This window comes from Ruditapes philippinarum, unplaced genomic scaffold, assembly GCF_026571515.1.
Source record: "Ruditapes philippinarum isolate M1 unplaced genomic scaffold, ASM2657151v2 ctg854_1_1_1_1, whole genome shotgun sequence".
Taxonomy (NCBI): domain Eukaryota; kingdom Metazoa; phylum Mollusca; class Bivalvia; order Venerida; family Veneridae; genus Ruditapes; species Ruditapes philippinarum.
In genome coordinates, this window is record NW_026851665.1 from 213,807 (window position 1) to 231,785 (window position 17,979).

General features: G+C 32.0%; 1 protein-coding gene across 1 annotated transcript; it reads right to left on the bottom strand.

The window, feature by feature from the left end:
* Window positions 1-957: 957 nt before the first annotated feature.
* Window positions 958-16,427, bottom strand: LOC132736053 (wolframin-like). Its single transcript, XM_060723102.1, has 5 exons — window positions 16,309-16,427; window positions 11,049-11,255; window positions 8,979-9,176; window positions 8,318-8,448; window positions 958-7,828 (listed from the first exon to the last, which is right to left on the bottom strand). Exons 1-5 carry the CDS (start codon window positions 16,358-16,360, stop codon window positions 6,047-6,049), a joined length of 2,370 nt encoding a protein of 789 aa, XP_060579085.1. The 5' UTR covers window positions 16,361-16,427; the 3' UTR covers window positions 958-6,046.
* Window positions 16,428-17,979: the final 1,552 nt, after the last annotated feature.

Below are 17,979 nucleotides of genomic sequence, written 5' to 3' on the forward strand. Positions count from 1 at the left end.
TTAAGACCCGGAACCATGGCGGCTTGGTTTATGACATTAGTTTAGTGTTCTGTCGGTACCCGCTTGATCTTTTTAGCGTTATCCTTTGACATCATTGACAATTAGAGTTGATCAATAGCCGCTTAATGAAAGGTTCATCATAACCTCTCTAAAACCGGCTTGCATGTTACCATGGAATAAAAAAAACCTTCTGAAAATATTTCAAGCCGAAAGAGTAGTGAATGGCCTTTTACATAATTCGATCTATCTTTTACCACAATTTTTTAAGCGAGATTAACCCGAGCTTGTTTACGAGGATGACTCATTTTCGATCTTAGTTTTTTATCAAAGAAGCTTTTTGTGCTGAAAGGCGTCATAGGAAAGTGAGCTTGTTTTTTAACCCGTGTGATTAATCTTGAGCGGTAAAACAGAATAGGTAGTTCACCAAATATATTTGCATTTCTGCATTATTTGGACAGCTTTAGATCTTATACTTTTAGATACTTGCTATACATGTATGACAGTATCTTCTTTTACTTCTGTTGAACTAAATTCTGCAATATTTACTGCGAGGTCACAGACTTAAATGGTTTATATAAACTTGCAACTCAAATTGTCTACTTCTAAACTTTATTATATTGTAAAATATATAAATGTATGAAAGCACACTAAAAACCTGCATAGATAAAGTTTAACTAACAATATAATGGATTGTTATTGCTCACTTCTATAACTAAATGCTAATTGTTAGTCAATGAAGTTTACAAAGATAAAAAGATTTACTATACTGCTTCAGATAGTATTTCTAGTTTCTGTTTGCCACTGTTTATAGATCATGTGATAGAATAACAGACTTTAGAGACACTGCAGTAATCATTCACAACAATAGCTTTAGTACATGTGTATAACAGAAGCTTACATATAAAATAACATGTACAAACAAATGTATATATATCTCACTGTTCTTATTTCTATATAATACACTTATTATATAGTATCTTAATCACAAAGTCTGTTAAAGGTTGTCTGATTTAAGATATTGTCATTGATTGAACACATTTATCATACTGAAGATTCTGAAAAAAAGGGAGTGCGTTGGTATCAAAATTACACAAAAGCGTTTAGTGAGAATTGCAAATGCAGTTTGATTATGTTCATCAGAGAAGAATCCAGCAACTTTCATGTACACTAGCACCAGCTTAAGCAATATTTTGAACTTCCAATAATAAAAGTATTGAAAAAAATAATCTTGAACGGTCCTAAAAAATATCACAAAACTGAGATATCAAGTATAGGGTCACATATTACACATGACCTATATCACTATGACAACTGTTGTTGCTCATAATGAAATTACAATGTAATATGCAAGTGTAGCATATACAAAGCAGTAATCATTCATTAACTATAGCTTTAGTACATTTGCATAACAGAAGCTTACATACAAAATTACATACAAATGTATACATATCAATGTTCTTATTTTTGACAATATGCTATAATCTAAATAAAGTATTAACCCTTACCAATCTACAGGCTAATACAGCTTAAAATCTAATCAACATGTATCTTTACTACACTAACACATACATTGTAGCACTCAGTTTTGCAATTTACGATAATAAATGCATGTCCTTGAAGACTATAACTCATATATATCTCTTAAACAAGCCTTGTTTTAATATTTATCAGTCTAAGTGCAGTATTGAGCTTATTGTATTTGATGTCATGGTTTAAAGTACAGATATTACTATTTCATAACTGCATAATTTTGATAATACTGTAGATAATTCATACTTACCATGTTTTTAGTATAGGTTTAAGTTTATTAGTACGTATTCACAAAATTAAATTGGTCAGGTAGGGCGCAGCCAGGCAATCAATTTAATTTTGTGATTATGTACTAATAAATTTTAGCCAGCTTAGTGTTTTAAATTATTTCTAAAAACAGTCAATTTACTAGACTTATTCACAGTTTGCCGATTTACCAAAGTTAATAAGTTACGTACTGCAAATAATAGTTTCAAAGATGAGTAATGGTCCAGATAAAAAGATGGGCAAGTCCATTTGAGTATATAGTGTGATAAAGGCTAATATATGTAATAGTCAGATACTACTTTGAGTTTGGAATCTTCCATTATCAATGTAAATTTTCTTGTGAGTATAAATTATTTTGACACTGAAATGCCCAATGAAATGCCTGAGTTAACCAGCAATTATATGAAAGCTTGGTTAGACTGTAACAACATGGCATATATAAATCATAGATAAATAATTGTTACTGCTAAAATACTAAAAATATTTACATTTATTCCGTTTTTTTTTATAAAGTTAACAATAAAACAGGCTGAACTGGGGCAAGTTCTTTTAGTATCTATTACAATTTCTTCCCCAATAACAAATATGAAAACAAAAATAAAATTTGCAGTAAATAAAGATACTGTATGTATATTTCCTTTTTTTCTAAAAACAAAACAATCTCTTTTGTATCATGGCAAAGTTTTGACAAATATTATTTAACATTTAAATATAATAACTAGAGTCAACAAAAATATTTGATGTTTTCTGTACACTATCACACTATCACATATTTTCAATAATGAGAATTTTTGTCCAATCTCATCAGAGTATTAACAGGTTGAACAAAAGAAAATAAAAGAAAACAACAACAAGAAAAAAAGTATAAAGAAGATAATACAGGAAAGAAAGATACAATCAGTTCAAGTAATGATTTTGAAATTTATTCCAAACTAATATCAACACACTCAACCATACCTGGTCTTATTCAATTAAAAAGTGAATAGAAGAACTAGTTCTATTTCTGATTATTACTAAAACTTTCACAGAAGTAACCAATACCTGACTGAATTTGAGTCATGGACTTTGTGATTCTTTGAATAATTGAACAGTCCATATTACATTTAGCTCATTAATTTACTCAAAATGGGCAGTTAACAGTACTGTAGACTTTTGTAAAACAAGGTTGTAGTAGCATGTTTGTCAACACTATTGTAAAGTTGTAAACACTGAAAAAAAAAATGTTACTGAATTTGCCTGTAAAAACAAGCAGAATGGTGGCTGTCTTATCAAGTTGTCCGTCTCCCAACCTAGGCATTGCGATTTGGAGCCGTAACCAAGTCAACACATTGCTTCCTTGTATGTCATCAGTGCTGGTTATTTCCAGTAAGCAGACATGAAAAGAATTAGTATAGGTTGCAAGAATTTATTTCACAACTAAGCTAAATTAAATGAAAATATTTTAAATTAAACAGTACCTATGATACTAATATGACTGAAAGCATATTGGTTTTGATTCATGAACTTGTTCTGATATTAATTAAAATATACATTCAATGCGGCACAGACTTGATAAAGGACATGTTCTCTTGGCAATATAAATATATAAGTATAAAGTTTAACATTCTTTCAACATGATTTAAATATAAAACTATGTTAAATAATTAGTAACAGATTATATATAACATTGAAATATAAAACTATGTTAAATAATTAGTAACAGATTATATATAACAAAGCAATTAATAACTTTATATAATTAATATAATATAATAAATAATACATAAACCAAATATACAATATAAGTATTTAACAATCCCATATGATAATCTATAAAAAAATGCGCTATATACACACACAATACTTATAAGTACTCCAACTTCAAAACAAGCAGGTAAAAACTTTTATCTTCAAAAAGTGAAAATTCTTTTTTGCCAAATCTGCAGTCAGCTTGCAAGACTTTGAAGCATATTCACTCCGGCCTAACACTCACAAGATACCCTCAAACATTGTTTTAGAGTACTTTATAAGTTTCATCTAGAATATAACCTAAGACCTCAAGGTTGAAAATTTATTAAATGTCCTTCCAGTACAACCTTTTTCTTTACAATTATAACAGTGCACATAATGTGCTCAAAGAATTGAGACAGCTCATGCATGCAGCATGACTTTGTAAGACACTATTCCTGTAAAACATATATATAAAAAATTTATATATTACACCTTAAACCTTCTATGATATATACATTCACATCAAGTATTATATATCTAAATAAATCTAACAACTTCTACAGATACTAGAGTCTTACAAAATGTAATTCAATCTCAAATTACATTAACCATTGCAAACATGAATTGAGATATCTAGTCAAGAAGTCACATGACTTTACAAAAAGGTTATCATATTATATAATTAAGAAAAAACAATTATTCATGTAAATAAAAAATAAATTTTCTCAGAAGTATCAAATAAGATAAATTTTCTCTTAACAATTAATGTTTGGCACATTATTTTTCAACAGTTCAACATATATTTATTTAAGCTGTTACACATACAAAACAATAAACATATAAATCTACTTCATAACATATGTATGGGTTTAAATATATAATATTTCATTTAAATCAGATCATACTGATTTGAATTATGCTTTCTGTATACCATATTTTTAAACAAATTTTAAACAACCAACTAATCTATATTCCAAATTGTTTATATTTTCTCCCTCACTGTCACACAGATGTCATGAGTAACTAATCATTGTAAATACTCAGATAAATCTACAAAATTCCCCTAGTCTTATAGACAAGTCATATCACAATGCAAAATTTAGACCCTGCCTTATAAATTACCACTCTTTTAAGTGAGTAAATACAGAAACTTTCAAAAAAAAACATATAATAAAAAAATTGAAAAAAAAATTCCAATAATTTTTCATTTCCGACAGATGATGGTCAGTCTTGTTTTGTTTTATGTAAGTGAATATAACTTCAACCATTCAGCTTTTACCCTGTTAAGACTAAATAAATCATCAACAAATAATGTCTTTTAAAAATAACACCTAAAATGTAAAATATTCAATATATATCACTCTATAAATTATAGAAACAACCAATTTTAGTAACACTTAATATTATACATAATGCATTGATACATATGTTTGCAAAATCTGTGTAAAGTGCCATTCTACTTTTCTAAAATTAAAAAAAATGAACATTATATCAAAAAGTATGAAAATGCTTGCATGCAAGTAAGAAGTTAAACTATGTGGTCCAAAATGTAATATTGCAAATATAAAAGTGCCACAAAGTTTAAAAAATGAAAAATACATAAAAATGATATTCATTTAGTGTAAGTAATATAAAAATTGCATGGATCAGTTGTAAATATCAATTTAATGGCTGGCCATGATTTGATACACTAAATATTTTCATACTACAGGTTTGATACACTATATTTTCTAATAATCCAAATGTTTTATGTTGGAAAAGTTTGGCAGATACTTCAATGTTTAAAAGTATTGTTATCTTACTTAACAAACATCTGACAAGACTGTGAACAAACATGGATGGAGGCAATAAATGTTTCTGTTGGACATACATATTTATTTGTTCTTACAACTAAAGAAACCATGTTTCATAAGCTTAATCATTAACAATTCATGGTCATTTTAATAGTTTGGCTTTTTAAAGTATTAAAAGAAGATACATGCCAAATTTAAACAACTTCATGATGGGTGTTCTTGTCTTTTATCTCCAGTCTTATAAAGGTTAACTATTAAAGGGAGACACAGGCAAAATTTTCATTTCTTCAATTTGAATTTTTTCTTTAAATATTCTATAAATTTTAAATATATAAAATGGTGGTTTCCCACGTAGGTCAAGATTGGGCATTTAGATTTCACAATAGTTATTATAGAGAACTATGAATAATGTTAAAGTACCTGTCAAATGAATGACAATCTAACAATATCCGCAATACATGTATCTGTTACTTTACTTTCCAGATTTTTTTTATCTAGTTACACGACTTGTTTTAAAACTTCTCAGTGACTCTTTTGCCGTCTTAATTTCGTTCAACATATAAAGATAAAACTATGTTTCTAGACCAAAATATTAAGTATTTACATATGTATCTATACAGAAATTCATGCAAGGACTTTAAAAAATGTCATTTTAGCATGATTTGAGTAAATAAGATCAATTTTGTATTTTTTTCATTTGCCCAAGTATCACTTTAAGACAATTCTCAACAACAATATATCATTACCTATTCAATGACAGTTTCCCCAGGGTGAGTCTGTGGAACATATTCAGCAAGAGGATACCAGAAGAAGTTAAATGCGACCTGTAACGACTGTTCAAATAATTGATAGTATAAATCTTCTATCTCTTCCTCAACAACATTATCTAGTTCAAGTTCTCGGTTCAAACACTTAACCTCTTTCAATTTCATCTTAAGTGGTCTAGATAAGGCATCAACAATGGAACCTTTAACTTCAACTTCATCCCCTTCAACAAGATTCAGATAGAATTGTTTAAAACCTGATCCAGCTTCAAGAGAGCCACTAAGACCTTCAGTAAACTGTATATCAAAACCATATGTAAACTTATCATGTTCTTCTAAACCACATTTATATCCTAGAGCAGTCATCAGTTTACAATATTCTACATCATGTTCAGACAGTTCTTCACCTGTACAATCACCATAAGATTTTCCATAAAGGCAACGCAATGGGTTTCCTATAAATGAAGGGAATACATTAAGCATTGTTGACACTTCATTTGAGACCCCTGTGACCTTTGAACCAGTGACCTTGCCTTGCCATGTGATCTTAGACCCTTTCAAATGATTGCAATTCATACTTAGTTCCATACCTTCTGGTCCTTCTTTATTACAAACATTATAAAAGTCATCAACAGATAAAGGTACAACTGTTGTTTCAGACACTGTAGGAAGCCGGACAAATATCAACGGAACAACTGCTAAAACCGCAAACACAACCATTACAATCTTTTTAAGAAAACCAAATCTTTTGTCCAATTTACCCCCAAAAAGTTTCTTTGTTTGTGTAAGCAATAAAGGTATACAAGCAAGTAGAAGAGTGATCACAACTTTTCCAAACAAGTCTGAGGCGGCAAGTCGGATAAAGATATAAATAATGCCGATGAAGAGAAAAAAGAAACTAAGAGGTATAAGTAAAGGTAGCATGACATATCCTACAGTGGCCCGCCCGAGACCAATCCATGTTGAAAACGGGAACATTGTTGTAACCAAGTTGAACCAGAAGTAGCAGACCAAATGTGGTACAAACACACGGTACATTCCTTTAAAAGAATCTCTTATAGCCATCTGAATGAAAAACACCGGAATTATGCTGTAACAAATGGACGGTATGCCAATGTTCAACTTCAAGCCTCCGAATAAATCGATGGTAAGAAAAGAACCAGAAAAGAAATTTATCATGGGCGTAATGACCGGAACCTGTGGGAAATTGTGAAAAAATACTGGAAGAGCTGCCAGAAAGCCGCAGAATAAAGCTAGCAAGGTGACAAGGTCATGACTATCACTGATTGCCAGGAAACATATACCACATATTACAACATTTAAAACACACAGCTCCGAACATGGGATATAAGTCTTGTCGGCCAGGGAGAAACTTGCAACAACAAGAGGTATAGAGGCAAAATATATCAGGTACGGAGTGAGAGAATTCCACGAGTACTGTGACGAGGTCTGGTTCACATCAACACCAACGTCGTACTGTTTCAACATCTCTGCTAGTGCATTCGCCTCTTTAAGTTTCTTCTTCTTGTAGAACATTTGTAAGGTTGTTATGATGATCGTTGCATATGATATGTAGAAGATAACTAGAGGAACGACTTCTAGAAGAAACTTTGGTGTTAAGAAGCCATACAGAAAGAACAAAGTGAGGAAGTAGATTTGATCTGTCGGCACACATGACATCACCATGTTCAGTCCATCTTTGGAGGCAAATTCCAAGGCTTGATCTCCAAGTACCATACAAGTCTCTTTTGGAAACTTCATAACCTGAAATATTAAAACAAGAATTTTAAATGTGAACAGATAAACAATTCAATCTTTGTATTTTGACAATATGTTTCTTCAAATACTTTCCAAAATAGTTTTTACCTTTATTTACTATTTATTAACATAAGAATAGTTCAGAATGTCAAGGTATGTAATACTATTACTGTTTATTCATTGCCTTTATTTATTACGTTTTGTTCTTTTCCTTTTCACTCCTTATAAAATGTAAATAAAGTTTTCAAAGTGATGATTGAACTTACACAAACTATAAATTGCTGCAATCATACATGTTGAATGATATCGTATATGTCTTGTAAGGGAACTTTTATTTACCTAAGCTAATAACAATTCCAATCAAACTTTCTAATCAGAATGAAATGAAAATATTTCCTTCTTTTTTTTCATTCAGAAAATTGCAAGGAACTCGAGTTAAATACTTTAAAAGGCTAAAAGCTAAACATAGAATGACCTTTTTGCACTTAAACATACCTTTTCTACTGGTGTTGCAGCATCATAAGCAGCTGACCTTTCTGAGGAGGTCAAGGTCATTGTCCCTTGTACTTTCTTTGAAAGAATTTTCACAAACTCATTTTCTGATATGTTTTCACCAATTTTCCTTCCTTGTAAACAAAACAAAAATATCAATGAGAAAAACATGGTAAACAATATCAAGACTATAAAAAAAGACAACTCTGTTCACATTCTTTACTTTAATTGTTCAAAAGCAAGATGCACACATATGAACTGATCAAATATACTGAGTTAAAAGTCTTTCCTTATATGTAATTTTCTATTCAAGGCACTTGAAACGCCTCATTCATACATGTGACAGCTAGATTTATAAAATGGACTTTACCCCACTTTAAATTAATCACTGTGACTGTTGTTATATCTGAAAAAGGTTTTTTTTAAAAAATATTTCTTTACTTTTTGTTGTGGAATAAAGTGTAGAGCCTAATCATTCTAGTGAGAAACTAGGATTCTAGTGGTATAGGCATCATACAACATGTAATTATGTGTCTAGTTGAGAACCTTTTACATAAATGATTGAAAAGTACCAAGAAAAGTATCTACAATCCAAAATCACTTCAAACCATTACAAAAATCATACAGGTGTCTGGTGATCTTTACTAAAATACTAAATATGTACCTGCAGCAAGAAGAAGTTTCTGTTCCTTTCCACCTGTTAGCTTTTTGATAGCTTCAGTGTATTCTTCAGGTGATAGAACTTCTTTCTGTGCCGTATTGATTGAAACAAACATGTTCCTTGCAGCATGCCGAATCTTTTTCTCCAAGGAAGATGTGGTTACACACCATTTCACTTCTTCTGTATTCTCATCAGTTAAACCTTGTAAATTTGATACTTTGTTAAATAACATGAAACAGTAAAATACTTGAATATATTTAGATCAGTGCACAGCTGGGGAAATAATATTGATCAAGCCACTAGGACAGTCTACTATGATTGCTGAAGATGTGTATAAGTCCAAATTATATCCAACATAGTCGTAGAAAAGAGCGGAAACTATACTATACACAAGAAAAAAAATACTACTCAATCACAGTTTCATAAAAATCTAGGTGGCTGAGAGTGATAGTTCATAATGATTTTTGGCAATGCTAATTAAATACATGTACTTGGATACTATACTCAAATGATAAACTGAATATTTGCAAGGTTGGGCATAGTAATTTGATACATGTATCTTAGCAATACTCTAAAATGGTTCTATACAGTGTACAGTAAACTTCACTTATAGCGAACACGGTTATAGCGAACTTCCGGTTATAAGGAACAATTTATTTCGGCCCGAATTTTGCTCTTCTTTATTTAATATAAAAATATACGGTTATAGAGAACACGGTTGAAAGGAATTTTCGCTTATAAGGAATTCATTTCTTAGTCCCAATTTAGTTAAAAGTACAGAACTTACACTTTTATAACGAACTCCAAAATATCGGCTATCTGTTAATAGATCCTGCATTTTCAACTTTCGTTTTCATTGGCACTCGTCCGAATGTACCGTTTATTGTTGTACGAACTTCAAAACATCTATTAAAATGAATTTGTATAGCAGTACGTAATAGCATAATCCATCGAAAACAACAAAGTACGCTTCATTGATTTAAATGAAAAGATATCTATATCTTTCACTAGTAAAATATAATAGAAGATATTCAATATAAAAGAAAAGAAAAATCAAAAATCATAATTATTCTTAATCATGGAAAGAAAACGAAAAGTACTGAGTTTAGAAACAAAATATGATATTTCATGAGAAATTGAGAACGGGGTTAAAATTAAAACTAAAATAGCAAAGGATTTTCAAATTCCAAAAAGTACGCTCTTGGGTATTGTGTCTAAAATAGAAATAAACGACAAATCTTTTCTTTATCAAATGCTCTTCAAAATGGCAGACGTTGGTAAACAATCAGTTCGTTATATGTAAATCTGTTCGCTCCTGATACAAGGAACTAATTCGCTATATGCTTACAAGGAACTCTGGATATAAGGAACAGATTTTGAATGTCCCAATGAGTTCGTTATAAGCGGAGTTTACTGTACTTAATTCAGTTTAAAGATAGAACTGGCAATATATACTATAAAGATTTTAAAAGCAGTACAATCAGGTTGTTTTCATACATGTGACAATGATGCATACTTAAAATAGTCAAATCTGAAGAGAGTTACAAAAAAAATCTCTGTTACATTGTTTAAAGGAACTCCACTGAGGTTAATAACCCTAAAAACATAAAATTTTATTTTTTCACAAAGATCAACACAAGCTATTAAAACAGAAATATAAATGAAATATAACTATGAGGCATTCAGGAAATACATTAAAAATCGTATGTTTGTGCTATTCTCTGTCCGATTCGAGTGAAAAGCGTTAAAACGCTTTTCAATTTTTGGTCATTTTTCACTATTATAATTATCATTTTGGAAAAACGGAACGAGCTAATGATCTGAAATTTTGCACATAAGTTTTTAGTATAGATCTACATCAAATAGAGTAATAATCTCAAAAAACTATTTCCAGTCCTGTAATGTCAAAAAACCTCAGTGGAGTCCCTTTAAGATGCATACGAATTTCAAAGAAAAAAATGTGTTAAACATTTCCTTAACAAATAATGAACTGCTTTCTTGGGTATGTTTATTGATGATTTAGCAGCATGTGAGCTTGTATTTTGAAATGAATGTGACAATTATTCCGATTACCTGTTTTTGTCTCCAAACACTTTTTCAGTTTTTCTGTTGCAGATTCGTTACTTTGTTTTGATGCAGCAACCAGCCATTGTATGGCGATTTTACCATTCTCTTCCGGGTTTATAGATGAATCAGCTAATGTAAGGTAATGTTCCCCTAGCTTTAACTGAAACTCTTCTTCTCCATTCTTTGCCTTTTCCAACCATTCTGCAGGTACATCTGAGAAACCAACATATTGAATTTTAGATATGTAACACCATGAAAAGTAGGTTTTTTTTTTGTTTTTTTTTTAAGAAATGGGTTTTAAGTCAAACTGTCAAAACTATGGCAACTTTCTAGGTTGACTTTGAGGATTATCTCATGCAACACCTGAAGCAAACCTCCTGTAAGCTAGCTTCCTCACATGAAATAATCTATGTCCTTGGTGCTTACCAAAAATGATTGTTAAAGTGATAATTGAATACAAAAACAAAAAAATTGATGAATATTTATATATTACACTAAATTTGCCAATACCTGTAGCAGTTTAGCAGGAGATATGTTAATTTATCTCATAGACTTAAAGTTACTACCCTTTGTTGGTAGGATAAGGAACATTTGATCATGTAAAAAATAAGTTTTAGATAAAGGTTACTTTTTATTTAACTAGAAGAACTTTTATTTATTATGTTTACATTATGTACATGGAAGGTTGGTTTGACCATCATGATGATACTCAGATTATTTTCCCTATTTCCTATTCTTCCATTGTTAATTTGTTAATCTTGACTTAAAATTCATACATGTATGTATTGATAACTTCAAAAACAAGAGGGCAAAGATGGCCCTAGATCGCTCACCTGACCCATCAAACTCATCTGAGCAATTACCCAGACAAGCATCCTGACCAAGTTCCATGTCCATTGAGTAAACAATTTGACCAATAGAATGTTAACAAGGTTTTCCATATTTGGATAGTGTGACCTAGTTTTTAACTCAAGGTGACCCACATTCAAACTTGACCTAGAAATCTTTAAAACAAACTTGCAGACCAATATGCAGGATATTTGGAGAACAACAATAGCCACTAGAAAGTTAATAAGATTTTTCTATGTTTAACTCCTGTGACCTAGTTTTTCATTACAGTTGACCCATGTTCAAACTCATCCGAGCAATTAAGTAGACAAGCATCCTGACCAAGTCCTGATGGTGATTGAGGCAAAAATGTTACCACTAGTGTTTACAAGGTTTTTCCATATAATGGCAGTGTGACCAAGTTTTTAACCCCAGGTGACCTATATTCAATCTTGACCTAGAAATCATCAAAACAAACTTTCAGACCAATTTCCAGGATATTTGGATCAAAACAGTAGCCACTAAACTTAAACAAGATTTTTCTATTTTTAGCTCTGGTGACCTAGTTTTTCATCCAAGATGACCAATGTTTGAACTCATCTGAGCAATTAAGAAGACAAGCATCCTGACCAAGTTTGATGATGATTGAGGCGAAAATGTGACCACTAGAGTGTCAACAAGGTTTTTCCATATTTGGACAGTGTGACCGAGTTTTGACCCAAGGTGACCCATATTCGAACCTGACCTAGAAATCATCAAAACAAACTTTCAGACCAATTACCAGGATATTTGGATCAAAACAGTAGCCACTAGAGTATTAACAAGATTTTTCTATTTTTAGCTCCTGTGACCTAGATTTTCTTCTGAAATGACCCATGTTCAAACTCGTCAAAGCAAAAACAGTCCTAGACAAGCATCCTGATCAAATTTGATAATAATTGATTGGTCACTACCCCCCTCCCCCACTCTACATCCCTCCTACCTCTCAGAACCAGTATTTTCCATTTGAAACATGATTTAATATTTGGTATATGCTTATAATTCAATTTCCTTCATTTCCCACAAAAAATAAAAATTGATACATATATATTTAGTAAAGGTATGCAACTCGCCTCTCATTTTCAGCACTCATCTTAATAGGAACCACATAACATTTTTCCCCAATTTTCAAAATCTTGGTACCAAACGGTAGGGAATTGATAACTCTTAAAGAAATAATGGTTTTGAGAGGTAGGAGGGTTGAAGAGTGGGTGAGAGGGGATCGGCGGGGGTAGTGACCAATCAACGCGCTGAACACCTATGGGCATTACATCATACAAACTGCAGTGTCTATTCTAGGAGAGGGGATTGGGGATTCACTCATATTTTTAAGAATTCCCCCCTTTTTTTCAGAGGAAAAGGCTAGCTGTAGGGGCCGCCAAAACTTCTTGCCGAACGTGAGTCACATACAACTAGCAAGGACACACTGTATTGGCTAGCCGTGCAGCACTTTTCAAAATTATATGGAAGTCGAATGCATTTGTTATTTTATGACTAAGCGAGGATTTTAACCAAGAAACAGCAATTGTCTTCGTGTGTTTACTTTTTAGAGATTAATTAAATTGCCTTGTTGGTTACAGTAAAGAAAGTACAAATATCAATCTTTGTCGTCTCAAGTCGTCAAGAAAAAAAAGCATTTGGTTGCAGTTAAATAACATCAATTGAAATAGTTTACAAAATTTTGATAATTATCCTTTTTTGTTTCATTAAGTTTAATTTTCGACATAAATTTGTTGTTGGGCTCTGATAATTGCGTCATTTACTGACGGTATAGAAGTTTGTCCATCATTAACCTTTTCCCTCATATAGACGTGTTTTGGCGGCTTTTAGCCCCCCCCCCCCCCACTTTTTTGAGGCTTAAAACAATGAAAAAAAAATGTCCTATTTAGGCCCTAACATTGTTTTTCTTTTGAGAAATGTTGTTAAAAAAGTGACCACTTTTTCGGCGCCTCTCACCTTCAAAACATTACATCAGGGGTTGCCAGAGGGGGGATGTGCCCCCTTCTGTTTGGGGGGTTTGAAGGGGTGCGGAAGTCCACCTCATCGCCAAGAAAATTTTGGACATGTGACAGGCTAAAAATGGCCTCAGGTCGATGTTAGGGTAACTAATAACCAACGCTGAAAAGCCTTTTACTCTATCTCAATTCATTAAGAAGTTGCAGCACTTTGAAATCAGTTTTGATGGAAAAAAAAAAAAAGCGAGAGGTCTGGAGTTCAAATCGCAGTTCAGACAACTCATTTTTTTAAAGCCAAATAAAAATTGAATTGAATATCAGTGCAGTGTTGCAATTAGTCTTATAGCCAATTTACTATAGTTATAACACTTGAAACACCACTATGCAAACAAATTGATTTATAATGATTATAATAATCTCACAACCCTCAATTTTCTGACATTCTGAGACCCAAAATTCAACGCCTTCTGTGCTTTGATTTTCAATGTTCTTTTTATTTATTTATTTATTCCACTCTGATCATTATTTATTCGATCCATGTGCTTAATGAAAATCATGAAAATCAACGAGTTATAACTTATAACATGCAACTTTGATATTTTTATCAAGATAGAATATACAACCCTTGTTCGTATTCATTTTTTTTAAAAATGGCAGAGCATCTTTATTAACCCGTTAACTCATATCTACGCGAAACAACGCACTTTCGACCACCCCCCCCTCTTTACGGCCTCAAATAGTGAAAAAAATGTCCTGTTTGGGCCCCAAACACATGTTTTCATTTGAGAAATGTTGTTAAAAAAAGTGACCACTTTTTCGGTGCGGCCCCCCAACCAAAAGATACATCAGGGGGTTGCCAGAAGGGGAAAATGCCCCCTTCCGTTTTGGGGGTTTGAAGGGGGCGGCAATCCCCCTCATCGCCAGGAAAATTTTGGACTTGTGAGAGGCTAAAAATGACCCAATATTGATCATAAGGTAACGTGTAACCAACACTGAAAAGCATTTGACTCTTTCTCAATCCATTGAGAAGTTGCAGCACTTTGAAAAAAATTTTGATGGAAAAAATCAACGCAAAATAGTGATTTTTGGCAATTTTGAGATGTCCCCTCATTGCCATGGTAACAGGAAATTTAAGCCTGAGCATGTTGTTACAAAGGCAATGGTCCAGTCAACATTTGTGCCAAGTTTGATTAACATTGAAGCAGTTTTTATAGTTTTATAGCAATTTGAACTTGTAACGGGAGACTTTTCAATGAAAACAGCCATTTTTCACAAAATGCTTATGAGGTAATGGGTTAAAGTGTACACACAAGGACAAATGCAGAGACTTGATTAAATTCCTCCTTTAAAGACACAAAATAACATATGCATTTTCGACTTCCATAAAATTTTGAAAAGTGCTGTACGGCTAGACAATACAGTGCGTCCTGGCTATTCGTACTGTACGTGACTCACGTACGCTATAGTCCTAATCATAAGACCTATACGTAACCTTTTTCATATTTATCATTCAATACTCTGATATTTTACATTTTTCATTTTCCATGTTACGTTAGGTCTTAACAGATCTTTGCAAAATCGTGTAGCAAAAAAATTGACATTAGACATTGATTTAGATCTAATGCATTTAAACAATTAAAATAGCGTGTATTTACATTAATTTTGACTTAATTATGAACAAAACTAAAAAATAAATACCTTTTAACAAAATAATTGAAGTGTCACATCTGAAAAGTCATGATTAAATCTTCTCATTTAATTAAATACCTTGTACATATTTTTTCAACGAAATAATTTCCCATGCACCGTCAGTGTGTTCGAATATATTTTTCCGTTCAAAAAATTGGAATCAATCTGTAAAACGCTTTACTTAACCAGTATGGCCGATGAGCGAAATAGATTGATATTTATATTTTATTTTTAATTGATAAGTACATTGTTTGAAAGTTTTTGTTAATGATAGACCATGCAATTGAAAGAACAGAAGATAGGCTTTTGAATAAAGCTTGAAAGGCAAGTCAACAGACATTTTTTTAATTTTTCAAAATGCTACGCGTTTATGAGCAATAACTATTAGACGTCAGGCTTGACCAACATAAAACTATAACAAGCCTGTAACGTCTAATCAAATTGGACTAGTACGGCTAGCCACTTCCTTATTTAGAGGCAGGGGGTAATTTTACATAGGAAAAGATCAACAAATGTAATAAATTCTCACTTTCCGATAAAAATCCCTCCCCGTTTTTCGAATCCTAGAATAAACACTGAAACTGTACCAGTACTTTCAGTACTTTGATCAGCTAAGGTGTTCTGTTCTTTTTATACGCATCTTGAATATCCTCTGATAAATCATAAATATTTAACACCGAAAATTGTTGATTTTTTAGACATATTCCTGCTAATGTATCAATCTGCATTCTAAATAATGGTTGTTTTATGCTTACCTTCCGCTTCTGTTTGTTTAATTTCTTTCTCCGAGTTTGGAGCGGCTGCCATTTTGACCAAATGGTTGGTGGTCACGTGATGTAAGGTTGTATAGTACTAATATTGTTCCCCCGACAAGAACCAATTAATTACTTGTTAATACGCTAATACATCGAGGGCTTGGTGCAAAAAGGTCGTAACTCATGAACTAAAGAAGAAGTATACTTTAAAACCCTTACACACCAAGCTGTCAACATGTTTTTCTTCTGGGCCTTCTTCTTAAAATTTACTTTTGCCATTTCATTGAACCACGGATTTATATTAGGCCTACAATTTGTTAGCATGCTCCTTTGGATGTTGACTATGAACCCATAACATTGATTTACTCGAACACAGTTGGGATATGTTAAAATAGATGAATACTTACCGTCCGTCAATTGAGTTTTCTTCGGCGACATGTATATACTGGTACAGCTGTCGACGGTTGAACTGCTGTCTGTCCATGTGATTGTAGTGTGAGAATGTGTTTCATGCTTTAACTCTTTGAGGTTTCTTTTAAAGGAGATTTTTAAAAAAAGTTTTTAGTTTTTAATTATACACATATAAGGAAAATCAATGCCCCCCTCCCGGGCGGGGCTAATTTTGTCTCCAGGGATTTTATTTACTTAAGAAGATATTTGAGTTTTTTCTTTCGGTTGCCATGGCAACCAGAATTCTGCATGGAATTAAATTCTTTGAAAAAAATTAAAGGTGACCACCAAAGGAACATTCCTGTGAAGTTTGGATGAAATTGACTAGGCAGTTTAAGAGGAGATGTCTTTTAAAGTAAAAGTTTACAGACGGACGCCGGACAAAAAGCGATCACAATAGCACATCGTGTCACTTTGTGATAGGTGAGCTTAAATGGTTGTGTCACATCAATGCAATAAGGCTGCTATGTTGTTATTAACAGTCAGGGTGGGCAGACCATATACATGTATAAGAATAATTTTATAACGCACTTTCAGATTTTATTTGGCATGCTTATTAAATCTGTCTTTCTTATGAAGTTCAATAAATGGAATATAATATTATGTCTCTAAATTTTATTTACTGAAATTTTCAGCATGATCGTATCAAAGTAGACGCAAATATGAGACCATTACACATGCACACTTATTAGTGCTGTAAATAGGGTATAATGACAACGAAGTAGTAAATTTATGTCAGCCAAAAGCAAGTTTTATATACTAGGTCTCTAGTTTCCGGAATGGATATTCATTTGGCTCAGTATTCCATGATGGCGTCCAAGATGGCCGCCAAACCCGTTAATTGAAAATTATGAATTTTGATTTTGCGTAAAATCTTTCCTTTATTGGAGAGGAAAATCTTGATATTTGCTTTATTATTCATAAATAGGCAAAATAATGCTTCAAATTTGGTTTCGTGTTATGATAATCTCATTTATGTTTTAAAAAAATATTTTTATTACATATTTTGCTATTCTGCTATTGAATTATGTTATATTTGCATAATTCTTAGAAGCATGTTAGCATAATTAACTGTATAGAATCAGTAAAAAAGAACGAGGATGACTTCTTGGACATCTATATGTAAAAGCACAGAAACTGCAACTATTTCAGCGACTATAAAGTTCTTTATAGGTTGTATACTTTGAAACAGAAAGAAATAGTAATCATTAAAGGGACTCC